The sequence below is a fragment of the Aquarana catesbeiana genome, linkage group LG04 (assembly GCF_042186555.1).
Source record: "Aquarana catesbeiana isolate 2022-GZ linkage group LG04, ASM4218655v1, whole genome shotgun sequence".
In the NCBI taxonomy this organism is placed as follows: domain Eukaryota; kingdom Metazoa; phylum Chordata; class Amphibia; order Anura; family Ranidae; genus Aquarana; species Aquarana catesbeiana.
Window position 1 is genome coordinate 61,684,808 of NC_133327.1, and position 16,837 is coordinate 61,701,644.

The 16,837-nt window shown below is 39.3% G+C and overlaps 1 protein-coding gene across 4 annotated transcripts in view; it reads right to left on the minus strand.

Annotated features, from left to right (window-relative positions):
* Window positions 1-2,930: 2,930 nt before the first annotated feature.
* The window catches only part of LOC141139297 (adhesion G protein-coupled receptor F5-like), a 343,899-nt gene continuing 329,992 nt past the window's right edge, over window positions 2,931-16,837 (minus strand). For all 4 annotated transcript variants that reach the window (XM_073625269.1, XM_073625266.1, XM_073625268.1 and 1 more), the window contains one exon: window positions 2,931-5,574. In XM_073625269.1, the coding sequence (XP_073481370.1) occupies window positions 5,504-5,574 (71 nt within the window). In that variant the 3' untranslated portion in view covers window positions 2,931-5,503. The remainder of the gene's footprint in view (window positions 5,575-16,837) is intronic.

Genomic DNA, 16,837 nt, shown 5'->3' on the forward strand with positions numbered 1-16,837 from the left:
TGCAGTCTGTCTTTCTTGCTTCGCACATGCACCTAGCTTCATCAATGTGCCCCGAATTGAGCACGTGTGTGCTTCTCACAGAACTTTTTTTAGTGTTTTTATTGTTGCTTGTATATGTCTTTATGTCATAGTGACATAAATTCCTTGAATGGGTGTCACAGAGAAAGAAGAAAGGAAAATCCACCCTAATGTGTCACAGACAGAAATAAAAACCTGACAGAAATGTTAAATCTTTACCACAGTTTACAGTAGCCCCACTGATTCTTTTTAGTTCCAGTCCATCTTGGCCATTAAAGTGGTGTTCCGGACGAAATGATACTTTTTAAATAAAAATACCCCTATAATAAACAAGCTGAATGTATTCTAGGAAAGTAAGTCTGTAAACTAAGGTCTGTTTTGTTAGTTTATAGCAGTAGTTTGTTATTTTATAAACTTACAGCAGGCCGTGGCCATCTTAAGTGTGGGCATCTGAAGCCAGACTGTATTTCTTCCTGGATCTCATCCTTGTAGATCTCGCACATGCTCAGTGTAGCACAAGCAGTGTGATAGGTTTCAGGTCAGGTTTCCATAGAAACGGCAGTGTCAGAGGAAGTTGCCGCCCCTTCCCAGAAGGCATTGCAAACAGGAAATGATGCGATGGGCCACGGCCAGGGAAGAGGAAGTGCAAAAATGAATACAGCAGATATACAGTAGGTGCTGAGAAAAAAAAATAAAAAAAAATATCCAATTCGTTTACAGTGCACAGTTTAGTGAGGGATGCTGAAGAATTGTAAAAGTGGGTGGAACTCCACTTTAAGTTATTTTTTAATTATCTGAGCAGACATAGACATACAACTTTATCTTGTGTCCAAAACAATGTTGCAAAAACTTTGGCATTTGAACTGTGACATATCTTGTTCACCAAAAGTCACATAACAGCCTCTTTAATTGGAGCAAAGTATATTTATGTGGGAAACACCCACAAACTGGATAACTGTAAAAGCGACCAAGTCAAGTTAAGGTAATGGCCAGTGCAATGTCATAGTGAACATGAGTAGGAGCATGCATATCAGTTTAGTTATAAGGTGTGGTATGCCTATGGTTGACAGCCTGGCTCCCTCCCAGTTCAACACTTTATGCGCACCAGTCTCAGCCTATCACTGTATTGGGTCACCTATTTGTCCAGTAGTTCAGCACAAAAGATGGAAGCTACAGTCAAAATTTTCATACCAAAGCGTTGTTAATTTTAGGGCTCCTGTGGTGTTTAGTAGTAAAACTAAACTGAAGTGGCACAGCACTGATTCTTTAATTGTAAGTTTGGTTTCTTCTTTTTTGAAAGAACTGTGCAATTTCTGTCCACAAAAGTGCCAACAGAGGGCACAGGACTAGTCACACATTTTTGTAGTCTACTGTATGTCCAGCTCATCTTTTACCAGTTACTTACTTACCATGCCCTGCTCTGTAATGTGTCTTTATGTGGAGGTGGCTATCTTGGTAGAGCTGCCCCTGATGACTTATGATCTGATGACTGGTAGCATAGAGCAGCAGGAGAGATCGAGGAATCATAGAGACCCAGAATGGATGAAGTGGAAACAGGGAGATCCTTTCAATTCAGGTCCACAGATAGAGCATCTTCTCCAGTAAAAAAAACGGTGAGCCAGCAGCACAATAGTTACGTCACCAAATTCAACTCCAAATCTCCTGTGACAAGCATTGAGAGGTAGCAATGATCACTTTTTTCAATTCCACATGCTAACTACACACAGCCTGTTTATCCAAATACACTTTGGTCTTACCCACACTCAGCAACATCACCTGTTGTGTTCTGGGAATAGAATGCCTCTTTGCCAGAGCAAACAAGCCCATTTTAGGCCATGACCACTGCTAGGAGCAGGTTATTAAACTATTTAGAGAATCTTCCATGTCTATACCCTATGACCAAATCCTAAAAGGGACTTGGACTCTTGACTTTCTTAAATGTTACTAAAAATGGGCACAACTTGAACATAATGGATTGAAATTTTTTGGTAACTGGATTGGGTTTTGGAAATGCATCAGTTAACTTGACAACAAAAACCAATCATCTCAAGTTAACTTGACAATAACCCTGACTATATTTTCTGATTGACGGCAGGTCTGGAAATTTGGAACACGCATAATTACACATTCCTTGTTCTCTGCTGCAAGACTAATGCCGCGGACACACGAGTGGAATGTCCGACAGAAAAAGTCAGACGGAAGCGTTTCATCGTCTATTCCGATCGTGTGTATGCTTCATTGGACTTTTCTTTTCGAAAATTCTGACGGACCTAGAAATGGAACATGTTCTAAATATTTCCGACGGAACCAATTCCTATCAGGAAACCCGCTCGTCTGTATGCTGTTCCGACGGACCAAAAACGATGCATGCTCTGAAGCAAGTACGAGACGGAAGCTATTGGCTACTGACTATTGCACTTCCTTTTTCTAGTCCCATCGTACGTGTTGTAAGTCACCACGTTCTGGACGGTCGGACTCTGGTGTGATTGTGTGTAGGCAAGACCGCTTGAGCGGAATTCGGGCGTGTGTACAGGGCATAACTATAAATACCGTATATGCTTAGTGAGGAAAGAGTCTACAGGGGAAGGAGGGTACAAAACTGTAGTTCTGCTTTAGGGTTAGGTTTTACATGGGGGTAAGTGTTTTCTGGGGGTTACGTTTGAAAGTTAGATTGTGTTCTTTTTCTGAAGCTGAGAACTTACTGTAGGAATATGTTCTTGGTGCTAGAAAGCAATTTACCAGCTGTGCAAGACCGAAGAAAAATTGTAGTGAGAATGATACTGGTCACTACAAAAAGAAATTGAACTGGGCAATGCTCCACTACCAAATTATGACTTTTCATCTGCACTCTTTATGGACACTTTTCAGAGAGCATTAGTATATGCAATGGATTTCAGGAAAAGAGAACAGTATACAGCAAAGGTGTTTTATTGGTTCTGCAAACTGAAAGAGCATACTTGAATTATATCACACAAAAATAAACAAGTTAAGTGAAACAATAGAACAAAAAGTATAAGAAAACATTGTAGGTGATCTGACTTTAAAGGGGCTGCCCACTCAAAAGTTATACTTTACATACAGCAGGAACCCCTGGTTTCTTATAGGTATTGGATATTCCAACAATCTTTACATGCCATAATTCCAGACTCTTTTCCTGTCTACCTGGGAGGTTTGGGTGTTTCCACACACCATCTCCTTCTATTATGTTCTCTTTAATATAAAGTATATAGAGAGTTTAGGTAATTTTACTCTTTAGAACTTACCAAGAGATAGAGATATCAGCTCCAATCCCACCCCATAAACATGTGAACAATGAAAAACACCATTCTGGCCTACTGCTATAGTCCCTGAGAGATATAACAAACTGTTGGGTAGCTTTATTCTTTGGCATCTACCAAACATAGAAATATCACTTTTGGGTCACTTCAACCTGTATGAAACAACTCTTATCCATAAACTCATTAACTATGAAGATCACCATTCTGATTCATCAATACAGTCTCCAAGAGATATATAAAAAAACAAAAAAAACACCTGTTAGGTAGTTTTAACATCTACCAAACATGGAAATATCAACCTAAATGAAACAACTTCTGTCCCACCCCCTAGCCATGAAATCTTAATATATGAAAAACACCATTTTGGCTACCAGCAGACCCCATAGTTATGGTATATTCTTGGCTCTGCTTTACCTTGTGAGGCCAATTTGTTACTTATTGAGCAGTATTTTATGGATATATTTATTTGATATATCACTATTAACTATCTCGTTTTATTAACTTTTCTTTGAGAGTTCAGCTTAGCATTTTATACTTTTCATTGTATTGCACTCCAGGCATGTTGGATCACTACACATTGGTGAGATATGAGAAATTGTATTAAGGGTATTATTTAGGGTAACAGAATTTAACCACTTCCGGACCACCCACCGTCGTTATACGTCGGTACTTTGAAGAGGAGTATCGTTATGGCAGAAGCTAGCTGCCATAATCCTGGTATCCTCTTCTTCAGTGATTGGTCCGGTTTCAGATAAAAGTGGTCTCTGCAGCGGATTCGCCACAAGATCACTTTTATCGGCGGCGGGAGAGGGGCCCCCCTCCCACCGTGCTCCGGTGCCCTCTGCCGCTTACCGGAGCCGTCGGCAGCAGCGGAGGCGATCAGATCTTCACCCCTGCTGGGCATGGAGATGAGTGAGGGGAAGATGGCCCCCACCCGTCTCCATAACAATGCAGGGCGGAAGCGACGTCAAAACGTCACTTCTTCCCATAGCTCTTAAAGGGCCTTTTTTTTAAACTATTTTTTTAAATGACAATTTTTTTTTTTTCTTTTTATTGCATTTTAGTGTAAATATGAGATCTGAGGTCTTTTTGACCCCAGATCTCATATTTAAGAGGTCTTGTCATGCTTTTTTTTTCTATTACAAGAGATGGTTACATTCCTTGTAATACGAATAAAAGTGACAATTTAAAAAAAAAAAAAAACTGTGTAAAAATAAAAAATAAAAAGTAAAATAAATAAGAAAAAGATGTTTTATACGCGCCCCGTCCCAACGAGCTCGCGTGCAGAAGCGAACGCATACGTGAGTAGCGCCGCATATGAAAACAGTGTTCAAACCACACATGTGAGGTATTGCTGCGATTGGTAGAGTGAGAGCAATAATTCTAGCCCTAGACCTCCTCTGTAACTCAAAACATGCAAGCTGTAGAATTTTTTAAACGTCGCCTATGAAGATTTTTAAGGGTAAACATTTGTCGCCATTCCACGAGCAGGTGCAATTTTTAAGTGTGACATGTTTGGTATCAATTCACTCCGCGTAACATTATCTTTCACAATATAAAAAAAATTGGGCTAACTTTACTGTTGTCTTATTTTGTAGTTCAAAAAAGTGTATTTTTTCCAAAAAAAGTGCATCTGTAAGACCACTGCGCAAATACGATATGACAGAAAGTATTGCAACGACCGCCATTTTATTCTCTAGGGTGTTAGAAAAAAAAATGTATAATGTTTGGGGATTCTAAGTAATTTTCTAGCAAAAAAAACTGTTTTTAACGTGTAAACAACAAATCTCAGAAAGAGGCTCGGCCCTTAAGTGGTTAAACTTTATGTATGAAATAGCCCAAAATATATGTTTGTAGAAATTAAATTGAAATGAAAGTGTAGAATGTCAGAGCCTAATAATAGGTTTCACATTTTGGCCTGCTATTTTCCTTCCACCCAGAACACACTAAGATACACAAATTTGTGGTAATTATAAGAAAATCACATTGTATATCAGTGTACAACATAACATTGCCATCTGGAGAGACTATTTATTTTCACCGAAGATTTACATGTTTTTCTAATTAAATCTTTTGTGAAAATTTGTGAAAGGGAATCTGGCATGAATTAATTGATAAATAGACCCATGTCTTTTGATTTTTTTCTACTCATTAGTACAACAGTGATCCACTGCCCCAAGGTCATCACACTTTTTAGCCGTCGTCTTTTATGTGAGAACCGAGTATGAATTTCCAGATGTTTCAGTTGAATCTTGAGTAGAGTAGAGATTGTAGACAGCTGAAACAAAACAAATATTTAAATGTTAGAGAGTTGACAAAATAAAATCAAAGAGAGCCTATCCTACAGTGAAATAGCTGTGTGAGAGGTTGCTCTCCCCAGTGTCCTCAGGTCACATATTGGTCCTGGAGCAGATAAGCCTTCAGTACAAGGGACTTCACTTCCCTGGAACGTTGGCCTAGGAACCATCTGAGTCTTCACACTAAGGATGAGCCAAATGTACATGGGTTTGGCTCGATGTGGGTTTAGTATACATTTTTAAAGTTCAGGTGCCAAGTTCAAACCCTATTGAAGCTAAAGGGGGGGTCATGACTATATATGCTCACTCATATCACCGTGGTTGGTGGGCATCATTCATTTTGACTGATGTGCATCTGCATTGCTGGATGACGTAATTAATGGTGGATGTACAACTGGGGGACTGTTTTGCTTTTCTTTTTTTTCTGTGTTCTTATCAGTGTGTTTACTTTTCTGCATTAATGAGTAGGGGTGTGTAATACTTATTCACATAGGGATGTGTCTGGGGGACTAATTATTATAAGAGAACTTCCAGATTCTGATAACCTTACCCCCACCTGGACACCACCACAATAACCAGGGTTGTGGGGAAGAGGCTCGTGTCCTTATCAACATGGGAATCCCCAGCTGACAATTGAATCACCTGGAGTCATCAGGTGGCTACCGGCTTACTAACAACCAGCCAGAGGTAAAGCGGTCACATTTAGCAATGTTGCACTTCATGCATCCTCTGGCGGTTTGATGAACATCCAGACAAGAAAAATTGGATGCGAACCCGGGTTCACATGTAGGCAGGTGCAGTCTGTTTTCTTCACTACAGGTAGCACTCAACCACAGTGCAGAGGGTGGAAGCCAAGAGATACCTAGTTCCTTTCTGTTTTGCTGGGTCACAAGGGGGGTGCTATCTAATTAGATGTTGGCACCCCATGTGACTTTGGCAGCCATCTTTCTATCAGGGACAGTGCTTAGCATCAGGGAGAGGTTCCCGAGGAGTAGGGAAAGTGCAGGGACACACCATCCTACCTGGAAGCCTCCCCACTTGGTTACAGACTGGCCAGGCTGCATTTTGCCCCATGATACAGACACTGTTGGCACACCTAAGACCCCTTGCTTCTACCCCTTGCTGGTACTGTGTAACAGCGATGCCTTCACAGTTAGTTAGTAAGGTTTGAATAAAGACACCAGTCCATCCTGAGTGTGTCTACAATTGTCCCTATTCCTGTACATTGTGTCTCATTTAGATGCTCATCTATTATATTATTATTTAAAGTACCCATATAGTGCCGACAATTTTACACAGCACTCCACACATACATCGCACGCTCACATCGGTCCCTACCCTCAAGGAGCCCACAATCCAAGGTCCCCAACTCACATTCATATACTAGGGCCAATTTTGGACAGAAGCCAATTAACCTACCAGCATATCTTTTGGAGTGTGGGAGGAAAACAGAGTACCCGCAGGAAACCCACATAGGCACAGGGAGAACATGCAAGCTCCAGGCAGGTAGTGTCATGGTTGGGATTCAAACCACCGACCCTTTTTACTGCTAGGTTAGAGTGCTACCAACTACACCACTGTGCCGCCCTTCCCATCAGGCTTGTTGTTTATTTGCTGAACTTCTATTACAATATATTTCTGTTCTCTGCACCTGGACTCTGAGTGTTTTCTGTCACTGCACCATGCTGCACCTACCCACTTGCAGCTCTTCACTACTTCCCACCTATGTTTTCTGATTTGTGGTAAATTTTCTTTAAATGATAACTCAACCCAAGAACAAAAATTTTGTATATTGCAGCTTACTAGCCCTTTGATGAGGTGGAAAATTAGTTTTCAGGCTGAGAACATTTTTAGCAAGCAAACTAAAACCTGTTGATCTTGCCAGAAATGCAGTTTCTTGTCACTTCCTGTGAACTGTACAGGAAGCAAAACAGTCTTGGTCTTATTTTGTGAAATGCTAATCCTGTCATTCCCTATCAAATGTAGATGAACAAAGGCAGACATGTTTGAAGTCCAACCTGGGTGACAACCATGGCACTTTCATAGATACAGTGGAGGAGCGAGCGTAGCCACCCTAGCACAGGAAGTGTTTTATCTGCAGCATTACCAGTTGAAAATAAAGGAAAAAAACCTGAAAAAAAAAGTATTGCAGTCCCGCCGCAGATCACTGCCATATTTTTACCACTGCCGTAAAAATATCCCATAGTTTGTAGATGCTATAACTTTTGCACAAACCAATCAATATAGGCTTATTGGGTATTTTTAACCAAAAATATGTAGCAGAATACATATTGGCCTAAATTTATGAAGAAATTAAATTTTTTAATTTTTCTTTTATTGGATATGTTTTATAGCAGAAAGTAAAAAAAAATGTTTTTTTTTCAAAATTGTTGGTCGTTTTTGTTTATAGCATAAAAAATAAAAAACACAGAGGTGATCAAATACCACCAAAAGAAAGCTCTATTTCAGGGGAAAAAAAGACAAAAATTGTATTTGGGTACAGCGTCACATGACAACGCAATTGTCAGCTAAAATAACACAGTGCCGTATCGCAAAAAATGGCCTGGTCAGGAAGGGGGGGGGGGTTAAATCTCCCGGAGCTGAAGATGTTCACATTCAAGAACTTTTACCCAGAAATGTCATGTGAACAAAATATTTATAGTCATCTGAACTACTAAGCAATGCAAACAGTTTGTCCTCTGAAAAGTTTAAAAAGTTAGGTCAAGAGGCGCATGCGCGAGGTCGTCTGGGGTAGACATATCTGCCTGAGCGCTTCGCACCGACGGGGACACGAACGGCTAAAAACTCGAATTTATAACAGTTACTTTGCGAATACCCCTGGGCATCTTTTGAGATGATGTACAGCGGAAGGAAAGCTAAACTAAAAACAGGGAAAGCTCAGGATTCTCTGACTAAATCTACCTCAAAAACGGCGGCAGAGCTCTCCTCACAAACTCACTCACAGAAACAGCTGCAGCTGCCTGTTTCCATACAGCGCTCTGAGTCAGAATATGACATTGAGATTATGTCTAATTCCCTGCAACAGGCTTTTCCTAATTCTGAATTAATTAGCCAATTTGAGAGGATTCTAAATAAAGCCCTACAGAATACATCAGACACTATTACAGAAAAATTAACTAGAGAAATCCGTGAGGTGGAAAGGCACACATCTATTCTAGAACAGAGAACAGATGAACTGGATGCCACAATATCTAATCAGGCTGAAGAATTGAAATGCCTCAGGGAAGAATATTCTTCCCTCTAAACCCGCCTTGAGGATTTTGAAAATAGGAATAGGAGATCCAATCTCCGTATTAGAGGAATCCCTGAAAAAAGAATTACAATCCACAGCCACGGCGCTATTTCAGGAACTGGCACCATCTGTCCCAATAGAAAGACTTGAAATGGACAGAATACACAGGTCCCTAACACCAAGGAAAGATAGTGGTCCCCCCAGGGATATAATTATTCAATTCCATTACTTCCACACAAAGGAACAATTACTGGATGCAGCCGCAACAAAGAATCCTTAATATTTCAGGGTCATCGGTACCAAATATATCAAGACATCTCTCAACAGATCCTTTAGAAGAGAAAAGAAATGAAACCTCATTTACAGGTCCTCCAATATCACCATATCACATACCGCTCGACTTTTCCCTTTGCAATTCGTTTTACATACAAAGGAACTACCTACACTTGTAAAACTGCTGATGAATTACTTTCTACAATCCTAGATCTTCGCCTGTCAACACCTGAGGCAACTGCAGAAGGATCCAAGCGACGGGCAAACTCTGGTTCCCCAACACTCCAAAAGGACACTCCAGAGCAACCTGCTTCTTCAAGTGCTCATAAGAGAAGCCGTTTATAATCACCTACCCCAGACACTGAACCAATGAACTAATGAATTGATAAATATATATGTTTATACCTATAAATATATATATTACACTGGGTAATTTTTTTCTTAAATAGTATGAATATGGAAAATACTATTCTAAAACCCATACTCCTTAAGCAAGTGGATCTGGATAAAATCCATATTTGATTATATTTAGTCTGCATATGGAGTGTGGATATACCCAGATCTACTTATTATTATTATTTGAGATTATATATCTCTATCTTTTAGTATTTCAAATATGCACTAAAAGATTTAAATCTTATTTAATTAAATTAAATTTGGTTATTTAGTAATCCAGTTGTTCTAGACTCTAGCTATTTAATATAAAATACCATACCATCTTTCATAGGAGAAGGTATGGTTTACTCCCATTCTATTTCCTATGATATAAATAGAATACTTAGTTGTTGTCTATCATGTCTGGAATGTTGTTTTTTACCCCAGATGTGAATTTTCCATAACAATATTATATATCTATGAACAAAGTTATAGTTCCTATAAAGATTTATAGATTATTAATACAATTTATTTTTTCTAGAACCTATAAATAAAATCATTCCACTTCATATACTTCAGACACTGAACCAGTGAATTAATATATGTGTATTTATACTCGATAACATATATACTATTCTAGTTGAAATTATCTCTTGATGGTATGACTATAAACAATACCATTCTAACAAACATATCCCTTAGACAAGTAATTCTGGATAGAATCCATAATTAATTCTACTCAGAGTATCAACAGAGTTTAGATAAGTCTAAACTTGCTTAACATTTTACTATTTGAGATTGAATACCTCTTAAAACTATTTATCTATGTTTATTTATTCTATTTGCGTATTAAGAGATCTAAATCTCTACCTATTTAAATAGAAAATAGTTATTATAGTGGTCTAGTTATTTCTATACTCTATTTAAATTATATATAGTAACATATTATCTTCATGGTAAGTGACTTGTTTTCACTCTATTTACTATGGTACGGTATGAGTTTAATACCTAGATTCCATATCCGGAATATTGATTTTATTCTAAATTTAGTTTAATATGTAACACTATTATAATTTTATAAACAAAGTCACCGATCTAAAATAGATTCTTATTAGCACCTCAAACTTTTAGTCATCTAAGACTTGGTTATTAAATGTTTATTTTCAAATCATTTTACATGATGGCCATCGTAGTCCCGGAGATAGTTACTGCACCTCCGATACTTCCTCGAGTGTCCAACAAACAGTTTGGACGCTCTTTGGACTAAGTGTACCCACAGGTTGGCATTTACTACCAGCCTTTGGATACTTGCTCCTTTTAGGAGCTTTTTTTATTATTTTCTTGTTTTTTTGTTTTTTTAATCAAATCATCTTTTTATTCATTTTATATACACACACACAAAAACAGGAAGCAAAAAAAAAGGGACAAAACCTACAACCCCAGCCCGTATTAAGAGGGAGAAGGGGAAAGCAAAAAAAAAAGCACCCCTGGCACCCATGCTCCCACTCCCCCTCCCCCCATTACTCATACATTGATCCTCTCCTCTCTCATCATACCTCCAAGGTATCAAACCACCTTTTCCATATTTTTTCGAATTTTTCTACCCTGCCTCTGTGTAGGAAAATATATTTTTTCTTAATGAAAGTTTCCCTTACTTGTATTTTCCATTCTGCTACAGTAGGTGGATATGATGATAACCATTTTAGTGCTATGAGTTTACGAGCCTGGAATAGACTTCTATTTATTGAAACAATATATTCCACTGGAATTCTTGATCCATCAAGTATACCTAGAAGGCATCCCCCAGGCTCCATATTATTTTCCAGAGAGAAATTGATATATAACTAATTCTTTTCATATCTCCCCCTTATTCTAATTGTACAATGGCTCCCCTAAATATTGTAACCCTTAATGTACAGGGCCTAAACTCACCCCCAAAAAGAACTAAAGCTTTTTGATCTTTCTCGAAACTTAAAGCACACGTGGTCTGTCTTCAAGAGACACATTTTTCATCCCATTCTTGTCCTAAATTCTTTAGCCGCAAATACCTGCAAGTTTATACTTCATCAGCAGAAACTAAACAAAGAGGTGTTTTAATCGCATTCCATCATACAACGCCATTCACACTTCATTCAGAACTTAAAGACCCTAAAGGTCGATACAGGCCTTTTACAAGATACCGAAACGACTATAGTTTCATACTATGCTCCAAATAAAAATCCACTGTTCTTCCTTTCCTATTTGTTCTCTGTCATAGAGAATCACAAACGCGGCACTCTTATAATGGGTGGAGACTCTAATCATGTCTTATATCCATTCCTAGATAAATCCCCAATTCAAAGTCGCACTCAACGGTGTTCATATCAACTACTTAATCAATATTCCCTATTAGATACATGGAGGGAACAACACCCGGTGAGACGACAATATACTCACTATTCACACCCCCAAAAACAATTCTCCCGCATAGACTATCTTTTTATTAATGTCAATATTTCAGCATATATCTTAGACTCTACTATCACACCATGTGCATGGTGTGATCATAATATAATCCTAACATCCCTTTCCTCATTGATCCCTCGACCGAATCATAAAACATGGTATATAAATGACGGTTTACTAGCACAGCCTTCATATAGACAGATCATTGAGAAAGCTATTAAAGATTATATTGCAAACAATAACACTGGTGATATAAATCCTTTAACTTACTGGGAAGCTCTTAAACCATATATTAGAGGTGTCTGTATAAGTCAGGATTCTCATTTCTATAAACAAAAGAGACAGCTTCACAAAAGGATAGAAACAGCATTTAACGAAGCTTCGGAGAAATTCCAATCTGATCCATCCCATCAACAAAATTACAATATGACAAGACACGTTTAGAACTTGATCCGTTTTTAACGGAATCAGCAGAGAAGATTCTCCGAAAATCTAAACACGTTTTCTATATGAAGGCTAACAAACCAGATAATTACTAGCCCTTGCACTCCGAAAAAAAATTCACAACCCAAAATATATAAGATTGAAATTGACCAAAGATAACTATACTAGTAATCCAATTAAAATTCTGCATGAATTCCAAAAGAGATTATCTGAACTTTATAAAGACTCCCATGATTTTGACCAAACTAGACTAAGTAATCTCCTGTCCTTAATTACCTTACCTTCACTTTCTAAATATCTCTAGACAAACCTATAACCGAACTAGAAATACAAGCAGCAATAAAATCATTAAAACCTTGCAAACACCCAGGTACTGATGGTTTTTCAGCCACCTATTATAAAAAATGTGCTAATCTGTTATCACCGATTATGGTTGATGTCTTCAATTCCCTTCTTATTGGCCATTCTTTCCGTCCAGAATCCCTTATAGCTTAAATTTCTATGATACCAAAGCCAAATACAGATGATACTTCTTGGTCTAATTTTAGACCAATATCAATACTTAATATTGACATTAAATTGCTGGCTTAAATCATCTCAACTAGACTTAATCCGATTATAGGCACCTTAATACACCGGGATCAAATTGGATTTATTCCTTCCAGACAAGTAGGAGATAACATACGCCGAGCCACAATCTTAGCCCATACAGCCCGAACTCGAAACATACCAACTTGCATCCTTTCATTAGACATCAGAAAGGCATTTGATTCCTTGTCCTGGCCCTATTTAAAAATTCAATTCACCATAAATGGGGATTTGGTACACATTTCCTCAGATGGATTTCTGCCTTATATCAAGATCCAAAGGCTTTTATATCCTATTCCGGATTCCGCTCAAAATCTTTTACTATTGAAAGAGGAACGCGCCAAGGATGTCCCTTATCCCCACTTTTCTCTTTAGCAATAGAACCCCTAGCCCAACTTATCCGATTATCCTCACATTTTTGTAAATATTTTATTATATCTTTTCATGTGACAACACTGAAGAAATGACACTTTGCTACAATGTAAAGTAGTGAGTGTACAGCTTGTATAACAGTGTAAATTTGCTGTCCCCTCAAAATAACTCAACACACAGCTATTAATGTCTAAACTGCTGGCAACAAAAGTGAGTATCCCCCTAAGTAAAAATGTCCAAATTGGGCCCAAAGTGTTAATATTTTGTGTGGCCATCATTATTTTCCAGCACTGCCTTAACCCTCTTGGGCATGAAGTTCACCAGAGCCTCACAGGTTGCCACTGGAGTCCTCTTCCACTCCTTCACGATGACATCATGAAGCTGGTGGATGTTAGAGACCTAGCGCTCCTCCACCTTCCATTTGAGGATGCCCCACAGATGCTCAATAGGGTTTAGGTCTGGAGACATGCTTGGCCAGCCCATCACCTTTACCCTTAGCTTCTTTAGCAAGTTAGTGGTTGTCTTGGAGGTGTGTTTGGGGTCGTTATGTTGGAATACTGCCCAGCAGCCCAGTCTCTGAAGGGAGGGGATCATGCTCTGCTTCAGTATGTCACAGTACATGTTGGCATTCATAGTTCCCTCAATGAACTGCAGCTCCCCAGTGCTGGCAGCACTCATGCAGCCCCAGGCCATGACACTCCTACCACCATGCTTGACTGTAGGCAAGACACACTTGTCTTTGTACTCCTCAACTGGTTGCTGCCCCACACGCTTGACACCATCTGAATCAAATACTTTTATCTTGGTCTCATCAGACCACAGGACATGGTTCTAGTAATCCATGTCCTTAGTCTGCTTGTCTTCAGCAAACTGCTTGTGGACTTTCTTGTGCATCATCTTCAGAATGGGCTTCCTTCTGGGATGACAGCCATGCAGACCAATTTGATGCAGTGTGCGTCGTATGGTCTGAGCACTGACCCCCCAGCCCTTCAACCTCTGCAGCAATGCTTGCAGCACTCATACGTCTATTTCCCAAAGACAACCTCTGGATATGACGCTGAGCATGTGCACTCAACGTCTTTGGTCAACCATGGCGAGGCCTGTTCTGAGTGGAATCTGTCCTGTTAAACCGCTGTATGGTCTTGGCCACCTTGCTGCAGCTCAGTTTCAGGGTCTTGGCAATCTTCTAATAGCCTAGGCCATCTTTATGTACAGCAACAATTCTTTTTTCAGATCCTCAGAGAGTTCCTTGCCATGAGGTGCTATGTTGAACTTCCAGTGACCAGTATGATGGAGTGAGAGCGATAACACCAAATTTAACACACCTGCTCCCCATTCACACCTGAGAACTTGTAACAATAACGAGTCACATGACACAGGGGAGAGAAAATGGCTAATTGGGCTCAATTTGGACATTTTCACTCACTTTTGTTGGGGTGTACTCACTTTTGTTGCCAGCAGTTTAGACATTAATGGCTGTGTGTTGAGTTATTTTGAGGGGACAGCAAATTTACACTGTTATACAAGCTGTACACTCACTACTTTACATTCTAGCAAAGTATCATTTCTTCAGTGCTGTCACGTTAAAAGATATAATAAAATATTTATAAGAATGTGAGGGGTGTACTCACTTTCATGAGATACTGTATATCTGGCCTCAAAGTTAAAGCGGGGTTCCACCCAAATTTCGAACAATATCTGTATGTATTCTCTTCCTTGCCTAGATGCTGACATGCCGTTTAAAAAAATTTAAATTGCCGTAATTACCTTTTATTTTTCTATTCTTCTTTGCACTTCCTGGTTCTCCTCCCATGGGAGTAGGCGTGTTTCTAGCCTCTCCCAGACTCCTGGGAGCTAGTCTCAGGCTTCCCAGGATGCCACTGAGCATGTGCAGGAATGAGCGGTGAATGCTGGGAGTACAGCATTCACCACATCCAGGAAATAAATGCTTGTGGGCTTCAAATGTCCACAATGAAGATGGAAACCGCCTGCAGTGAATAATAAGTTATTCTTTCCGACGAAATCTGACACAGGCGGACATATTACACACAATATGTGAGTATGTAATGCTGAGAAGAAAAGTTTGTGAATGAACTAAAAAAAAAAAAAAACGATAGATAGGTGGACCCCCGCTTTAATGCATAAAAATCTAAGGCACTAAACGTATCATTATCACCTGAACTTCAATCACAACTACACAGCTCTCTCCCATTTACCTGGTTAGTGACTCATATCACCTATCTAGGTATTAATCTTACAGCTAATCCAAGTGATCTTTATATGTCAAACTATCCCCCGATGTTAACGCAACTATCTAAACTACTTTCCACATGGTCATACCTACCCCTAGCATGGATAGGTCGGATAACTTATTAAAATGTCCATCCTCCCAAAGATTCTCTACCTCTTTAGAGTGCTTCCTATAACAGTTCCCTCACATTTCTTATACATCCTTCAACACAAAACCACACAATATATTTGGAATAAACTTAGACCACGCCTACCTAAACAAACTCTATATGCTCCCAAACAAAAGGAGGGCTAGGGGTAACAGATTTTACGAAATATTATAATGCAGCACAATTAGCTCAATTTACAAAATACCATGCTAGTAAAGAAATACCTTTATGGGTAGCGTTAGAATCAGTGGTCTGTGATCCCCTTTCCACTGCAAACCTCCTCTGACTTACCCCCGTTCAAAGAAGATCTATCACTAATCCCTACACAAAACACAGCTTATCCATATGGGACAGGCTAAAAACTTGATTTGGTTTCCAATCTAAACAAAATCCATTACTCTCTTTCCTTCATAATTCTTCCTTTTATCCGGCATGGTCCTCCTCACAGTCTTTTTCAGCATGGTCTAAAGCAGGTCTACTACGAATCCACCAGTTTTTTCAATCTTCCAATATAATACCTTTCCCAACCTTATGTGAGCAATATAATTTGTCTGCCAGTGTCTGCCAACCCTCTCCTCCAATCCCTACACTGGCTCCCAATCACCCAGCGAATTAAATTCAAAATACTAACCACAACATACAAAGCCATTCACAACTCTGCCCTGAGCTACATCACCAACCTTGTCTCCAAATATCACCCAAATCGTCCTCTCCACTCTTCTCAAGACCTCCTACTCTCAAGCTCTCTCGTCTCCTCCTCTCATGCTCGTCTCTAGGATTTCTCCAGAGCCTCTCCCATCCTCTGGAACTCGCTACTTCCACCTGCCCGGCTATCCCCTACTCTTGCTACCTTCAGGCGCTCCCTGAAAACTCATCTCTTCGGGAAAGCCTATAATGTTTCTAAGTAATCTTTTAGCACTTCGATCAGCTCATTCCCCACAGTTACAACCTTCTGTACCACCTGCCCCACCCTATTAGATTGTAAGCTCTTCTGAGCAGGGCCCTCTTAATCCTCCTGTATCTTATTGTATTATAACTGTATTGTCTCCCTTTTATATTGTAAAGCGCTGCGTAAACTGTTGGCGCTATATAAAT